This window comes from Dermochelys coriacea, chromosome 1, assembly GCF_009764565.3.
Source record: "Dermochelys coriacea isolate rDerCor1 chromosome 1, rDerCor1.pri.v4, whole genome shotgun sequence".
Classification (NCBI taxonomy): Eukaryota; Metazoa; Chordata; order Testudines; family Dermochelyidae; genus Dermochelys; species Dermochelys coriacea.
Genome location: NC_050068.2, coordinates 43419465 through 43436164, shown reverse-complemented (window position 1 = coordinate 43436164; position 16700 = coordinate 43419465). Strand labels below are relative to the sequence as shown.

The window sequence follows — 16700 nt, the reverse complement described above, 5'->3', positions numbered from 1 at the left end:
CTTTCCATTATGGAGGACTCTATCCTGGCAAGCAGTGACTCTGAAAAAGATTAGGGGGTCATGATGGATAATCATGGATAATCAGCTCATAGTGTGACATTGTGGCCAAAAGAACTAATGTGATCCTTGGATGCATAAACGGGAGTCTCAAATAGATTCATAGATACTAAGGTCAGAAGGGACCATTCTGATCATCTAGTCCGACCTTCTGCACAACGCAGGCCACAGAATCTCACCCACCCACTCCTACAAAAAACCTCACCTATATCTGAGCTATTGAAGTCCTTAAATCATGGTTTAAAGACTTCAAAGAGCAGAGAAGCCTCCCTCAAGTGACCTGTGCCCCATGCTACAGAGGAAGGCGAAAAACCTCCAGGACCTCTTCCAATCTGCCCTGGAGGAAAATTCCTTCCTGACCCCAAATATGGCGATCAACTAAACCCTGAGCATATGGGCAAGATTCACCAGCCAGATACTACAGAAAATTCTTTCCTGGGTAACTCAGATCCCATCTATCTAATATCCCATCTCAGGGGATTAGGCCTATTTACCCTGAATATTTAAAGATCAATTAATTACCAAAATCACATTATCCCATTATACCATCTCCTCCACAAATTTATCGAGTTTAATCTTAAAGCCAAATAGATCTTTTGCCCCCACTGCTTCCCTTGGAAGGCTATTCCAAAACTTCACTCCTCTGATGGTTAGAAACCTTTGTCTAATTTCAAGTCTAAACTTCCTGGTGGCCAGTTTATACCTATTTGTTCTTGTGTCCACATTGGTGCTGAGCTTAAATAATTCCTCTCCCTCTCCGGTATTTATCCCTCTGATATATTTATAGAGAGCAATCATGTCTCCCCTCAACCTTCTTTTAGTTAGACTAAACAAGCCAAGCTCCCTATGTCTCCCTTCATAAGACAAGTTCTCCGTTCCTCGGATCATCCTAGTAGCCCTTCTCTGTACCTGCTCCAGTTTGAATTCATCCTTTTTAAACATGGGAGACCAGAACTGCACACAGTATTCCAGGTGAAGTCTCACCAGTGCCTTGTATAATGGTACTAAAACCTCCTTATCCCTACTGGAAATGCCTCTCCTGATGCATCCCAAAACCGCATTAGCTTTTTTCACAGCCATATCACATTGGCAGCTCATAGTCATCCTATGATCAACCAATACTCCAAGGTCCTTCTCCTCTTCCGTTACTTCTAAAGTAAGAGTAGAGAGGTTATTTTACCTCTGTATTTGGCACTGGAGCAACTGCTGCTGGAATACTATATCCAGTTCTGTTGCCCAGAATTCAAGAAAGATGTTGATAAATTGGAGAGGGTTCAGAGAAAAGCCATGAGAATGATTTACAGATTAGAAAATGTGTTTTATAGTGATTAGAGTCAAGGAGCTCAATCTGTTTATTTTAACAAAGAGATGGTTAAGGAGTAACTTGATTACAGTCTATAAGTACCCACCTGTGGAACAAATATTTGATAATGGGCTCTTCAGTCTGGTGGAGAAAGATATCACCCGATCCTATGGCTGGAAGTGGAAGTTAGATAAATTTAGACTGGAACTAAGGTGTAAATGTTTAACTGTGAGGGTAATTGACCATTGGAAAAATTTACCACGGGTCATGGTGGATTCTCCATCACTGACAATTTGTAAATCCATACTGGATGTTTTTCTAAAGATCTGCTTTAGGAATTATTTTGGGGAAGTTCTGTGGCCTGTGCTATATATGAGGTCAGATTAGATGATTACAGTGGTCCCTTCTAAACTTTGAATCTGTAAGTGAGTACTGGAAATCTTGGAGTCATTTTTTTAATAATAAAGTCTCAGGTCATACCAGCTCTTATTCAACCAGGCCAGCTACTGTGCTAGTATAACCTGAGAGACCCCAGTTGTTGATGGGCAGGATCGACCCGGGGACCTCTGGAGCTTAGTGCATGAGCCTCTACCACATGAGCTAAAAGCCAACTGGCTGTTAGCTAAGGCTGTAGAGCAGATTCATCTTATCTCTCACTTTAAGTGCTCTTGGTGCCACTGGATGGGACAGAGCAGCACACCCAGGAGGTGTGTGGGTTACATACTTCCCCTAGCTGAGGAAGCGCGTCCCAAGCTTCAGAGTCTTCCCAGTTGAAATCCTGGACGAGCTCCCACTTGTTATGCCGACAAACCCCGGTCACCATCGAACCGGGGACCTCTGGAGCTTAGTGCATGAGCCTCTACTGCATAAGCTAAAAGCCAACTGCCCATTAGCTAAGGCTGTAGAGCAGACTCATTAATCTCTCTCTAAGTGGTCTCGGTGCCACTAGGTATGACAGAACACCACACCCAGAAGGTGTGTGGGTTACACTAGCAGAACAGTGTAGTAGCTGATTGTGCATTTTTGGCTGTGTAAAATTCAGGCTGAGGTTTACAAGATGGGAGAGTGTTGTTGTCCTCTACTGGCCGCCCACAGAGAGGATAAGGAACTTATTACTGTTGTCAGCTTCAGGATTTAGCTCAAGTCATAGTCATAGAGTCTAAGGCCAGAAGGGACCACAAGATCATCTAGTCTGACCTCCTGATGCTCCAAGACATCACAGGCCACCAGCATCCATACACTGATCCCAACAACTGAAATTAGACCAAAGTATTACAGCGCACAGGCGACTAAACAATTGTGTGCCACAGGCAGACAATAGGAGAGACAAAGGTGCATCAATGCTCAAGGCCCCTGCAATGGCAGGAAATTGATTGAGAGGGATACATAGATGATCTCAGCAAGTAACCTGCATTTGCACATTGCAGAGGAAGGCAACCCCCCTCTGAGGTCACTGCCAGTCTGACCTGGGGGAAAATTCCTTCCCAATCCCACATATGGCAATAAGTTAGACCCTGAGCATGTGAGTAAGAACTAGCGAACCAGGCACGAGAGAGAGAGAGAGAGAGAGAAAATTCTCGGCATGACCTCAGTAGTGAGCCCCAGTGCTGCCGAGCCCCACCCCCAGCCATCTGGAGCAACCCCGTCATATAATCCCACTCATAAATTTGTACGGCTGCCTTAGAATTAATTGTAAGACTTGTGAAGACAAACAGTTTTAGCAGAGCACTTGGGCCTAATCCTAGACTACATTGCTCCTTATGTAATCATTTGCACCTGTGTAAATCTGGTATAAATGCTAACAAATCAAAATTTTTCCAGTCACTAGACCGGGGTGGGCAAACAATGGCCAGATATGGTCCGCGAGCCGTTTTAAGCTGGCCAGTGAGCCACACCACGTGGCTCGGCCCTGCTCCGGCCGGGGTGCTGGGTTGGGGCCGCACCATGTGGCTCAGCCCCACTCCAGCCGGGGTGCTGGGTCAGGGGCCAGACCACCCGGCTCGGCCTCGCTCCAGCCGAGGCGCTGGGTCAGTGGACGCAAAACGCGGCTCTCGGAAGCCGTGGCATGGCCCCACTCTGGCACCTACGTGCTCCAATGGGAGCTGCAGGGGCGGTGCCTGCGGATGGGGCAGCATGCAGAACCGCCTGGCCACGCCTCCGTGTAGGAGCTGGAGAAGGGACATACCACTGCTTCCGGGAGCCACTTGAGGTAAGCACTGCTCGGAGCCACCACCCCTCAGCCTCTCCCCACGCCCCGACCCCCTGCCCCAGCCCTGATCCTCCTCCCGCTATCCAATATCCTCGATCCCAGCCCACATCACCCTCCTGCACCCCAAATACCTGATCCCCAACCCCACCCCAGAGCCCGCACCCCCTCCTGCACCCCAATTCCAATTTTGTGCGTATTCATGGCCCGCCATACAGTTTGTCTTGCCCGATGTGGCCCTCGGGCCAAAAAGTTTGCCCACTCCTGCACTAGACCAATGGTAGCATTTTATACTACTTCCTTTGCTTTCACCTTGCAAAGATGTAAATGACTACACAAGGTGCAAGGCTGTAGAAGATCAAGCCCCTTTTGTTTTTTGAGTGCAAGGACAATGGTTCTGGATTTCCAACTCTTGTGCGTATGTATAATTTATCTGTAGATTGAGTGCTGCACACAGAATGAGAGTTCATTAGCACTAGCTCTTGATATCTCCAATATTCTAGCATGGCTGAGAGGTGAAAGAGGCAATACACTGAGTTAGAGAGATGGGTGTTGCAGATCTAAACAGACTGAGTTCTATTTTAAAATCCAGAACATGCCTATGTCTTGTACATTTAGTCTCCATGTAATGAAAGTACCAGACTAACTTGGTAATGTTCTTTGTAGCCCACAGCTGCTCACATACAGGAGTTCCTCACTCTGCTGGCTGTGTGTCACACTGTTGTTCCTGAGAGAGATGGAAATACAATAATCTACCAGGCCTCCTCACCAGGTTGGTAATTTTCTCCTTCTTTTGTGGGTGGAGGAGAGAAGTCAAGAGCTTTTAAAAAAATGCTCTTAAATTAAAAACCATGTTTAAAAGCAAACAAAATCTCCTTTCCTGTATGACTAATAATGGACTTTATGGTACCTTCAAGATATCAGCTTGCACAGAGGGTACACTATCTTCCAGAGCTCCCCATTGGACAGAGAGAGCATAGCCACTACTTCATCCTTCAGAGGTGATCCCCGCTGCTACCAGCTGCTTCTGCTGGCTTATGTAGAGGAGTGGGGCCACAACCCAAGACTTTTGCCACCCCTTTGAGGCCACTAGCCAGGTGAAACTCCATTTTTGACTCCCCCATCCCCTTTTTGTATCCTTGTAGCAGCCAATCACAAGCTAGCCCCGTCAATGAGCTAGCAATACCTGATTGTCCACTGCTTTGTCCTTTGTATAGTCCTTTATGCCTGAGCGAAATGAGCATAAACACTGCCACCATTCTGCTTTGGCAGCATCCTGCACCCACTTTATGTAGGTGTAAATTACTACTCAGGACATGAGGCAATGAAGAATTGGGTCCAGAATTTATTGGGCCCATGCTCCCCTCCATTCTGTGCTGTTGAGGGGAACAAAGGAGATCAGAAGAAACAAACATGCCCCGCAGATTGGGATGGGGGGAGTAGCTCTGTGGCAAGCTCCCCTCAATGACTGAGGGTTTTTTATATAACTTGATTTTTTTATCCTACCATTTGGAGATTTGTTCAGTGCTTAATGTGGTCCAAGGAGCATGAATTCCTGTCCGTGCTTCTTACCTCTCTTCAAGGAGGTTTGGGTACAGGAGTGGGGTGAAGAGCCAACAACAGGAAGGCTCAGCTGTGAGCTCTACTGCCAGGATGCAGGAAGGCTTTCCTCATGGGTATACCAGGATCTATGGAATTGGACTTTGCAAACTCCACTGGTACAGGGGAATTCAGACCTTACCACTTGTCTTTCTCTAAGCATGTGTTTCAGAGTAGCAGCCGTGTTAGTCTGTATTCGCAAAAAGAAAAGGAGTACTTGTGGCACCTTAGAGACTAACAAATTTATTAGAGCATAAGCTTTCGTGAGCTACAGCTCACTTCATCGGATGCATTTGGTGGTGAGCTGTAGCTCACGAAAGCTTATGCTCTAATAAATTTGTTAGTCTCTAAGGTGCCACAAGTACTCCTTTTCTCTAAGCATGTGGTACATCCCACTGCCTGAGGCATTGCCTCTGAGTTCTAACTTGCAGAATTATTTGAACTCGTCATTATTTTCCCCAGTCTCCAATAGAATCTGGTGAATTTTTTTGTGGAGAGAAGTTTGTTGAGTCATTCCAGCTGAAATTGGATTAAATACATGTTGTATAAATATTGACGTATGTAGCTTTGATCTTCCTAATTTTCCAGACAAGTTTAAAGAAAACTTTACAGAACATGAACAGACAAACTGTGGCTCTTCAATAGTAACGGATTTAAAATTTGGTATTAAAGCGAATGTTACAATTGTATAAGAGTACAGGTTAAGGAAGGAGTGTCTGTACATCTGGGTATTTGGGATGTAAATGTTTAACCGGTTAACCGATAAGCATCAGTCTTATCGGTTTTGGTTAACGATTAAACTCCGCTGCGCCCGGAGCCCAGGGCTCCACTGCCACTCTGGGGGCAGCAGCCCAGGGGGACCCTGGGCGCAGGGCTGGCAGCAGAGTCCACAGGCAGGCAGCCGGGACCCCGGCTGCCACGGCCAGCAGCTGGCAGCGGAATCCCCAGCCGCGGGCGGCGGAGTGCTCAGTGGTGGGCTGTGGCTGGGATCCCCAGGTGCGGGGGCCGGCAGCGGAGCCCTGCATAAAACATTTGACTATGTAACTGATAAAATTTTAATCAGTTACACGGTTCCTTTTTTAACTGCTATTTACATTCCCACTGGGTATAGTGCATAGATCAGGGGTGGCCAACCTGAGCCTGAGAAGGAGCCAGAATTTACCAATGTACATTGCCAAAGAGCCACAGTAATATGTCAGCAGCACCCCCATTAACTTCTCCCCGCCCGCTCCCAGCGCCTCCCTCCCCGCACCTCCACTCTAGGGGGGAGGGGGAGGAGCAAGGGCACTGCAGGCTCAGGGGAGGGGGTGGTGCCCGTGGCAGAGCCAGGGGTTGAGCAGTGAGCACCCCCCGGCACATTGGAAAGTTGGCGCCTGTAGTTCCAGCCCCAGAGTTGGTGCCTATACAAGGAGCCGCATATTAACTTCTGAAGACCTGCTTGTGGCTCTGGAGCCACAGGTTGGCCATCCGGCTTAGATTATCCAAAAGTACAAAGTTTGGTTTAAACTTCATAAAATTAATATAGTACATAATCTGCAATAACCCAAATTTAGGTTAATACATTTAACGATACAGTTTAGGTATTAGCATCCAAATATTCGGGTACATCACTCATGGAAGTTTATACTAAGAGTTGGTTGTGGAAAACAAATATAGCAAGGAGTATAGCTTGTCCCTCAGTAATTGAGCATTTAGGATAGGCTAATGCTTCAACAAATACAATGCATTATATACAGAATGCCAAGTATAAAGTATATGTGTGCAGCCCTGGTAATCTGTATGCAGTTTTGTAGGAGGAATGCCAGTGCAAGCCTGGTGTATCTAAGGGTTATGATGGAAACTTTTTAATTGCTGCTGATACAGCTCATCTCGGTAACAGATTTTAGACATTTCTGATTCAGTAGCTGGCCATTGCCTGTATCATGGCAATGCAGTGCTCATGGGAGTAGGTTTTTTCCATTGACATCTGATTATATTTCTGATTAGTCCCCAATAAAGCAAAACTCCTTGTATTGACAGATGAAGGGGCATTAGTGAAAGGAGCAAAAAAGCTTGGCTATGTCTTCACAGGAAGAACTCCACACTCAGTTATCATTGATGCGGTAAGTGGAGCATGTGCAGTGTACAGTAGCTTTCAAGGATATGTGCATGGGATACATCCCCTTTGTATGGTTTAAAGAGCAGCGCTGCAGGGCTCCCTCCGAGGCCATATGCAGACAGGTTTTGGCAGAGTGGGATGGGCAGAGCCAAGGATCTGTCTCGAGGTGAATCACTGGGTCCTTCCTCAGTGGAACAGGCAAAGAGCAACAGATACTAATCATGGCAGTAAACTGAAGCTGCCCCATGGGATGCTTTGGGAAGCACAGTCATTTGAGCTGGGCACTGGGGAGAAGATTTCCCCCAAAAGAGAAAAGAGAATACATGGATTGGAACAAATATATACTTTAGTGTAATTACATATGTAACTGTCCCTTTAATTTCTACGTCCTGGCATGTGCTAGAGCTGAATCTCTATTCCTCACTGAATGTATATCCTCCTGAAGATATGCTTTGTGTGTGTGCAGTGTATTGAACAGATCAAGGTTAATATATGTGGACAGTTCCATTGACATGGGGCCACATTCTGATCCAGTTTACAGCCATCTGTGTGAGGTACTTTAACTCTGGATTTATACAAGTGCAACCGAGAAGAACTTGGTCCATGGGATACATCCAAGGGCTTTGGGTTTTGCTTGTTTAATGTGTTACTTTTGTGTGCTGTTCTGGATATGCGTTTGTTTTGTAAATCACCCCTTCTAGCTACAATGTAACAAAGGCTGAATACACCCTCAAGAGGGTGGTGGTGGGGCACAGCCATCACTCTTGTAATTTCCAGGCCAGGCCTTAGTATAGATTTTTTCCTAAGAGGGCCACCTTTTCTCAGTGTTATTTAGAGGAAGTCATGAAAGTTGTTAGGATACTTCAAAACATTATTATTTGGTTTAAAAAGCATGCTGTAGGTCCTGGATGTGCAGTGTTGTCTGGAACTGCCCAGGGCCTTCCCACCAGCTCTGCACTCGGTGCTATCGCTAAAATAGCTAAGCCCATATGAGCACAAGACAAATCCTGCCTCCAGCACACAGCTTGCTATTTCCGCATGTTGAGTTTCCTCACACCTTCTTGTCAACTGTCTAAATGGGCCATCTTGATTATCACTACAAAAGTTTTTTTCTCCTGCTGATAATAGCTCATCTTAATTAATTAGCCTCTTACAGTTTGTACGACGACTTCCACCTTCTCTGTCTTCTTACTATATGTTCTATTCTATGCATCCGATAAAGTGGGCTGTAGCCCACGAAAGCTTATGCTTTGATAAATTTGTTAGTCTCTAAGGTGCCACAAGTACTCCTGTTCTTTTAGCTTGAGCACTGTATCTGGGCTGTGTGATGCTGCTTCTAAGGGTAGGGAATCCTCCCTCCATAGGCCAAACTCTGCAGCTGCCAGTGCAGCTCTGAGGGTCCTGGACCTCTGCTCTGCTACAGGATTGGTTGTGGATCCATAAACCCTTCACTTTTTTTCCCTCAGCCCACCCACACTCAACCCCACCAGTCCTTTCGTTGGATCCCTCAGCGCTTGCTTCGCCATGCAGTAGAATCAAACAGGTTTCACTGCATCTGTGAAATGTTTGGCTTGTGCAGGGGAGGGCTGTTGGTAATACCAGGGTTTGCTCCTAAATGCGGCAATTTTCACCAGAAAATCTTAGTCTCTTTTGCATATTAGTCCTGTACATTGCAGTCTGAAATAAATGCGCACACTTTTTGAGGAGTCCTGCTTACCAGGCTTGTTCAGATATGCTACCACAGTAACATCTCTGCTTCTGCTGGGAAAATTTTTATCCAGGTGGTCCATATTTAAATCCTTTCCTTATGTCAATGGCCTTACTTAGCAGGTTTAAATGTTTAGTCTTTTTTTAAAGCGTACTTATGTGCATGCAAAGATTGGGAGCTAGAATTTCCTCTGTTATACAGATGCAACCCTGCTAAAATCAGTGACTGCAGGCTCATAAAGCAATAAAGAAATTGAAAGTCACTGGAGTTTTACAGGTGCAAATGAGGGCTGAATTTGCCATTTCACAGTTAGACTAAAATAGGACAGGTTTCAGAGTAGCAGCCGTGTTAGTCTATATTCGCAAAAAGAAAAGGAGTGCTTGTGGCACCTTAGAGACTAACAAATTTATTTGAGCATAAGCTTTCTTGAGCTACAGCTCACTTCATCGGATGCATCCGATGAAGTGAGCTGTAGCTCACGAAAGCTTATAGTCAAATAAATGAAATAAGATAGTATACCTCTTTAACCAGAAGAGGGAGCTATCATCACATCACATTTGAAATCATGTGACATGGGCATTTGAAAATCATGATGCTTCTATACATATATACATCATTCATATCATCTTAATTTTCTGTACAATGTATTTTTCTGCAGCTGGGGAAAGAGGAAGCCTTTGAAATTCTTAATGTGCTGGAGTTTTCTAGGTAAGTTACTTCTGCAGATATTAAATAAATGCAAGGCAGCAAATAAAAGAAAAAAATGTGCTAGTAACATTACTAATGATCAGGTTCACTGGAATTTAAAGAAATTATAGTTGGTCGGCTAGTTAAATCATCCATTTTCCTTTAGATTTGCTGTTGCCCTCAATCTGGGGTGAATAAATTGCTCCTTTTTACAAATGGGAATTAGAGGTCTAGTGGTTAGACATGGAAGTGGGGGAAAAGGGACATCTTTTCTAGTTCTAGCTCTGTCAGAGACTTTCAGTGTGACCTTAAGCAGATCACTTCACTTCTCTGCGCCTAAATTTCCTCACCTGTAAAATGGGGCTAATGATTCTCACCTTGCCTTAGTAAAATCCTTCAAGAATGTCAGATAAAAAGCACTGTATAAGTGCAAAATATAATTCATAATTTCCATGCAAGTAGAGGGAATCTCCCACTTGAGGGAAATTTCATGCCCTTTTTTGGGAGAAGCCTGACCACCCATATTCCAGTCTCCCTTCTGCTTCCCAGCAGGAGAGACTTCAGGCCTAATTCTCATTTACACTAAGGATCCTTTGCACCACTCTGGCTGTAAAAGAGAACCTTAGCATAACAGGGTCAGGCACATAGATTCTCCCTCTGCTGAGAAGATGGAGATGTTTCGTGCTTTGCGCCTGGGTTTGTGTTGTACCAGTCAGACTGGGTTTTTCTGCCACTTCTAATGCCTGGCCCCCCTCAGTTCTGTGGGCCAAGGCCAGGTTTGACTCAGCTGTTGCTTGGGCCTTCTTTGTTCCCTATTTCTGTGACAAGCTGACTTGGCCTGTTGAGGAGGAAGAGGATGGTGAGGGAGAAGGTTTGGCTAGGTTGTGTTTCCCTCTTCCTTGCCTTCTCTGAATGTTCCTCAGATGTGTCCCCATGCTCTCACTGGGTCTTGTGCATGTCTGGACTTGCTTTGTGACCTCCATAAAGGGAGTGGAGTCATCATCCAGGGACCCAAGCACTGGGAGTAGAAGGGTTTCTGGTCACAGAAATTCCCTGCATCTTTTGACTACAGGGGTCTTTTCTGGCCCTTTATGGATTCTCTTTGGGCCCACAGATAGAAGTCTCTCTTGTTGTTATCCTGTCCCTCCCTCATCCATAGTAGCATCTTACTTCAGCAAGGAGGATGAGGTTGCTCACACAATTCCAGGATCCAGGAGGGGGTGGAAGCGCCCCTGGCCTAATAGTTTGCTGCAGAGTTTCTGAACTCTTTTTGATAAAAGAGTGTCCTACATATCTGCCATCAGTAGGAGACTCAACATGGCAGAGCCTGTCAGAAGAAAGTTCAGTCCAAGAGACAAGGAAGACAAATACTCTCCCATGTACTTTATCTTATTGGACTTACCAGGAGTCCTGCTTCATTCCATGTGGTGATTGAAGGTGCACACAGAAGGAAGCAAAGTTCTACAAAAAACTGTTGTTTTTTGTTTTTTTGTTTTTAAAAAGGTTGTAAAGTGAAGTACTGAAAAGGCAGACATGCCAAGGCTAAGATTGCTCAGAAACTCCTTACTCTATCCCCTTGTGCCTGTGTATTTACAATATACTTTAATTCCACCATTGCATTCTGTTGTTTCCAAAATAGCCTCAGAATTTCAACCAAACTGAGGCTCTGAACTAAGAGCCATGTCTCATTTATTATTAGGGGCCTACTAAATTCGTGGCCATGAAAAATATGTCATGGAGCGTGAAATCTGGTCTCCCCCCGAGAAATCTGGTCTTTTGTGTGCTTTTATTCTATACTATACCGATTTCATGGGGGAGACCATCGTTTCTCAAATTATGCGTCCTGACCCAAAAGGGAGTTGCAGGGGGGTCACACGGTTATTTTAGTGGGGTCGCGGTATTGATACCCTTACTTCTGTGCTGCTACCTTCAGAGCTGGGCAGCCGGACAGTGGCAACTGCTGACTGAGGGCCCAGATCTTCAGGCAGCAGTGCAGAAGTAAGGATGGCAATACCATACCATGCCATCCTTACTTCTGCGCTGCTGCTGGCAGCAACTCTGCCTTCAGAGCTGGGCTCCTGGCCAGCAGCTGCCACTCTCTAGCTGCCCAGCTCCGAAGGCAGCGCCGCCACCAGCAGCAATGCAGAAGTAATGGCAGCAGTGCCGCAACTCACCCTGCAATAACCTTGCAACCCCCCAACTTGTTTTTGGGTCAGGACCCCTACAATTACAATACTGTGAAATTTCAAATTTAAATAGCTGAAATCATGAAATTTATGATTTTTTAAATCCTATGACTGTGAAGTTGACCAAAATGGACTGTGAATTTGGTAGGGCCCTATTCATTAGATAGCCCTGCTTCATTCACGGGACCCAATTCTCCGCTCTGTTTTATGCCAGTCTAACTTGTTTGATTTCATTGAGTTTAGACTGATGTAAAAGTCTTGTAGACTCAAACCTGGTACTGAATGTGTGTGAACAAGGGGCAGAGTTAAAGTTGCAGGGAGAGAGTTAAGGATGTGAGACCAATCTTAACTTTGACATTTCCTGACTTGTGTATGCTCTACTTTGAAATCCTAGTGTTCTTTTTACATAGTTTGTTTTATTTTGGAGGTAAATGTAAAGCTAATTATTTGCTAGGAAAGTTTGTCTGAATCTTTAGTGCACAGATTGCTACTGGGAAGAGGCACTAAACTCCATGTGGTGGGAGATTCTGCCTAGCTTTGTAGAGTGTCAGATGAACCAATCATTTTTTTTGGAAAATGGGGGGAAACTCACAAAATGCAATTTACTAGTAAGGCAAAATTAATGTTTTTAAGAGGAACATGAAAGTCCCCATTGTTCACTCCTTTGTATGTTTTGAAGAACCCTGCATTCATTTGTTGCATAACTTCTCCTAAAGCAGGAGGTTTATTTGCATAGTTTACAGTGTACTGATAGTATTCTTTTTATTGGCATTTTGCCAGCGATTATGAAATCAGCCCTCTTGCTTCATCTGTGGGAACAGTGCCTAGGTCCCTTACTAACATACATAAAACTTAGAAGTGAAAAACACCCATTAAGTCATCTAATTGATACCCCTGCCAGTGCAGGATTATTCCCTACAGTATATTCTTGAATGTCCAGTTAGAAATGATTCAAGTGATTACCACCACTTCCTATGGGAGACTGTTCGGCCATCTAATATACCCCAAACGTAGTTTTCCTAACATTCAGCCTAATTGTTTTTCATTTTTATCCCATTACTCCTAGTTATACCTGCTTAAACAATTCTACCAATTCTTATTCCTTCATGGGGTCAAAAATACATAAGGTAGATAGAATGTTAGCATATCCATGGTAATTTAACTCTTTCCTCATATACTTTTATTCTTTTCTTGCAAGTAAATCTTTAAAATCATTTTTGTTGCTCTTCTCTGAATTCCCTCCAAATTGTTGATATTTTTCTAGTATCTTTTGCTGTCCAGAGTTAAAGGTGTTGCCTTGTCATATACAACAGTGATATTACCTCCAGCCTTGTTACACATGCACACAGACACATAAAATCACAGGACTGGAAGGCACCTTGAGAGGTCATCTAGTCCAGTCCCCTGCACCCATGGCAGGACTAAGTATTATCTAGACCATCCCTGACAGGTGTTTGTCAAACCTGTTCTTAAAAAACTCTAAAGATGGAGATTCCACAACTTCCTTGGACACTTTACTCAGGTGCTTAACCACTCTGACAGTTAGGAAGTTTTCCTAATGTCCAACCTAAACCTCCCTAGCTGCAATTTAAGCGCATTGCTTCTTGTCCTATCCTCAGACTTAAGAAGAACGATTTTTCTCCCTCCTCCTTGTAACAATCTTTTATGTACTTGAAAACTGTTATCATACTTCTCTCAGTCTTCTCTTTTCCAGTCTAAACAAACCCAATTTTTTCAATCTCCCTTCATAGGTCATGTTTTCTAGACCTTTAATCATTTTTGTTGCTCTTCTCTGGACTCTCTCCAATTTGTCCACATCTTTCCTGAAATGTGGAACTCAGAACTGGACACAACACTCCACAAAATCTTCTCCCTCCTTGAACTTCCAGGACACACTTCTTAGCCACCATCCTTCTGTATTAGGTGGGACCCTGATGGGAGCCCATTAGTTTTGTTCCTTAAGAAAGATCCGGAGGAGTGGTAGTTAGGCAGTGCAAAGCATTCCCTCTCTCTCAGAGGATGAGCACTCTGCCCCTGCAATCTTGAAGTGTATCAGCACTGGGAGCAAGGTATCAAGTTCAACAAAATACATGTTTCTATATGATAATCCATTGTATTTTTAAACTGGAGCATTCAGTAAGTTTATCTTTTGTTTTTGAAAAGTTATGGTAAATTATTTGGGGCACGATTTTCAAAAGTTTTAGGCATAGAAACTCTCACATGCAATTCATGCCTAATTTGTGTGTGTAATTACATTAATTGCATGAGCCAGTATTTGTGCATGCAGATTACCAACTTCAGGACTATCAGCTTAATTTAGGCAGTCCTAGTAATTGCCTATGTACATTAGGAATGCAAATGTGGGTGTGCATCTGTATGCCATAAACTACTATAAATCAGACCATTTATGTTCATATTGATTAAAGAAGCATAGGATTGGAAGATGGAATGTGTAAGATTGTTATGTATTGTACATTCACTAATGTTTTTGTATGACCTGGTTTAAAATGTGCTAAGCGTATGGAAGAAAACTTGTGGATCAGACTGTGTTTTTACTCCTAGAACCATAGATCTGATTAGAAAGCAATTCAAAATGACTGTTTGTTTGTTTTCTCATAGTAACAGAAAGAGAATGTCTGTAATAGTTCGGACTCCAACGGGGCGACTTCGTCTGTACTGTAAAGGGGCTGTAAGTAATCTGCTACTACTAACAGAGAATGATAGAAATACCGCAAGCTGCTGCAGCAGTCACATTGTTTGTAAAATGTTGAAATGTTGTCCATTCTAACGAATATCTGTTAGCTGCACATATTAGGGGCCGAATGTTTAAAGGAGCCTTAACCTGTTCTCTGATTTTGTTTGCAGGCACACATAGTATTTACGCCTTTCAGTGCCTGAACTGAAATCCTGCCTGCGTTAAAGTCAATGGGAGTCTTCCCATTGACTTCAGTGCAGGCAGGATGTCTCCCCTGATACGCAGGTACAGTCAGGAAGTTAGACATCTAAATACTGTGGTCTGAATCTTCAAAACTGGAGTCTGTTCTCAAGCATTTCTCCCTGTCTGTCTTGTGATCTTCTGCTTTCTCCCATCTCTGCATCTACTGCTGCTGCTAGTTGTCCCTGCTCATAATATGCTGTGCTCCTACTTTCACCAACAGGAGGGATAATGTATCAAAATGCAATGACTGTAAAAAATCAGAGGCATCAACAATCACAGCAGAGTGTGGCTTTAAATTCAGTGGAAAGTGATGGAGGGTGGCTCAGTTTTATCATGTGGAATTAAATCTCTGTTTGTTTTAACAGTGTTCCTTCTGTGATGTTTTACCTTAAAGCTCTAATTTACTACAGTGTGTGTGTGTGTGTGTGTTTTAAACACACGTTTAAAAAATCATTTGAAATACAGAGCTGGATGCATCTCTACTATACTCCAGTGTAGTTCCACTTATTTCAGTGGAGTTATGTCAACATGAAAGTGGAATAACAGAGGTGAATCAAGCCCACTGTAATTATACATTGCTTAAAACTTTTGAAAGTCACACACAAATCTGGACCCAACAGAACTGACCATGTCTGACATCTGCCTTTCTAGTCCCATTACTGTTCTTACCACTTTTGTTTTCACACTGCTGTGCTCTTTCTTTCTCTTGCTGTCAGTTTTGTGTTGCTGAGTGTTACAGCTGTTACATATCACAAAACTAGTATTGGGAAGAAGAAAGAGAAGAGGTATTGTGGGTCTGATCTTGTTCCATAGATTTTAGTAGAAGATTTGCACTGACTTCAGTGGGAACAGGCGAATGCCCTCTAGCAGCAGCAAAGGGGCCGCAACAACCATAAGATTAGGGGAGGCAAGAATGGCACCAAAAATCAACTTGTTTTGTTTTAAGAAAAATAGTGCCATAACTTTTGAAAGTGAGTTTGCATTTATTGGGCAGAACCCTGAATATATTCCTGTCTTGGTCTCATAAAATAATGAAGGTGATATTATAAATTATTTATTTACGTTCAACTGTATTTGAAGTTCATCTAGATATTAAAAATGAAGTTCCTTTTCTTTTATGTCTTTTACACCTTTTTTCTGTTCCTGATTTCTCAGGCAACCTTTCTTCCTTCATTTCCCCTTCACCCCAGACCTTTATCAGTCCCAAAAATAACCACAGTCAGTAATGGATGGTGCTTCTAAGGCAATTCCCAGGAATGGAATCCAACCTATGTTGGTTTCAGAGTAGCAGCCATGATAGTCTGTATCCGCAAAAAGAACATGAGTACTTGTGGCACCTTAGAGACTAACAAATTTATTTGAGCATAAGCTTGTTCTGACTTCTCAATTAGGCAAAACTGTCGTTGACATACATGGGAATTTTGCCTGAGTAAGAATTTCATGATAAGCTCTTAAGTATGGGTCTGTGTTGGAACTGTGTTTTTTATTGTTCAGGACTCTTCTGTTCTTGGAAAACCCAGTCTCACTTCAGTCATTCAAAATGGAGCATTCCATCTTTGCTGTACTGTATTCTAAATTTAAATAACAGTGTAACAAGTTTGGGGTAAGGGAAGAAAAATCTAAAGAAACAATGTGTGTGTTTTTGTATTTGCAAAGCAATTATAGTATCCTACCCCTTTTCACTTCTGCTTGGAGTTCATATATGGTGGTAAAAACTGTAGCATTCCAGCTTTGGTTTTCTAAGAGGAGCTAGATCCGTTTCATAGGTAAACCAAAATTCATTATTGTATGTATTTTCATTTGCAGATATTATCATGTCCACTTTAGGCACCTCACATCAGTTAGATCTAGAGGGGTTGAACACTTGTGCATTGTAGGTACATGAATGAAAAGTTTACATGTGAATTTACTCTTTATA

General features: G+C 43.4%; 1 protein-coding gene across 3 annotated transcripts in view; it reads left to right on the top strand.

The window, feature by feature from the left end:
* Positions 1 to 16700, top strand: part of ATP8A2 (ATPase phospholipid transporting 8A2) — a 663533-nt gene that overhangs the window by 165146 nt on the left and 481687 nt on the right. For all 3 annotated transcript variants that reach the window (XM_038388027.2, XM_043504314.1, XM_038388029.2), the window contains 4 exons: positions 4233 to 4338; positions 7185 to 7267; positions 9630 to 9679; positions 14464 to 14533. In XM_038388027.2, the coding sequence (XP_038243955.1) occupies positions 4233 to 4338; positions 7185 to 7267; positions 9630 to 9679; positions 14464 to 14533 (309 nt within the window). The remainder of the gene's footprint in view (positions 1 to 4232; positions 4339 to 7184; positions 7268 to 9629; positions 9680 to 14463; positions 14534 to 16700) is intronic.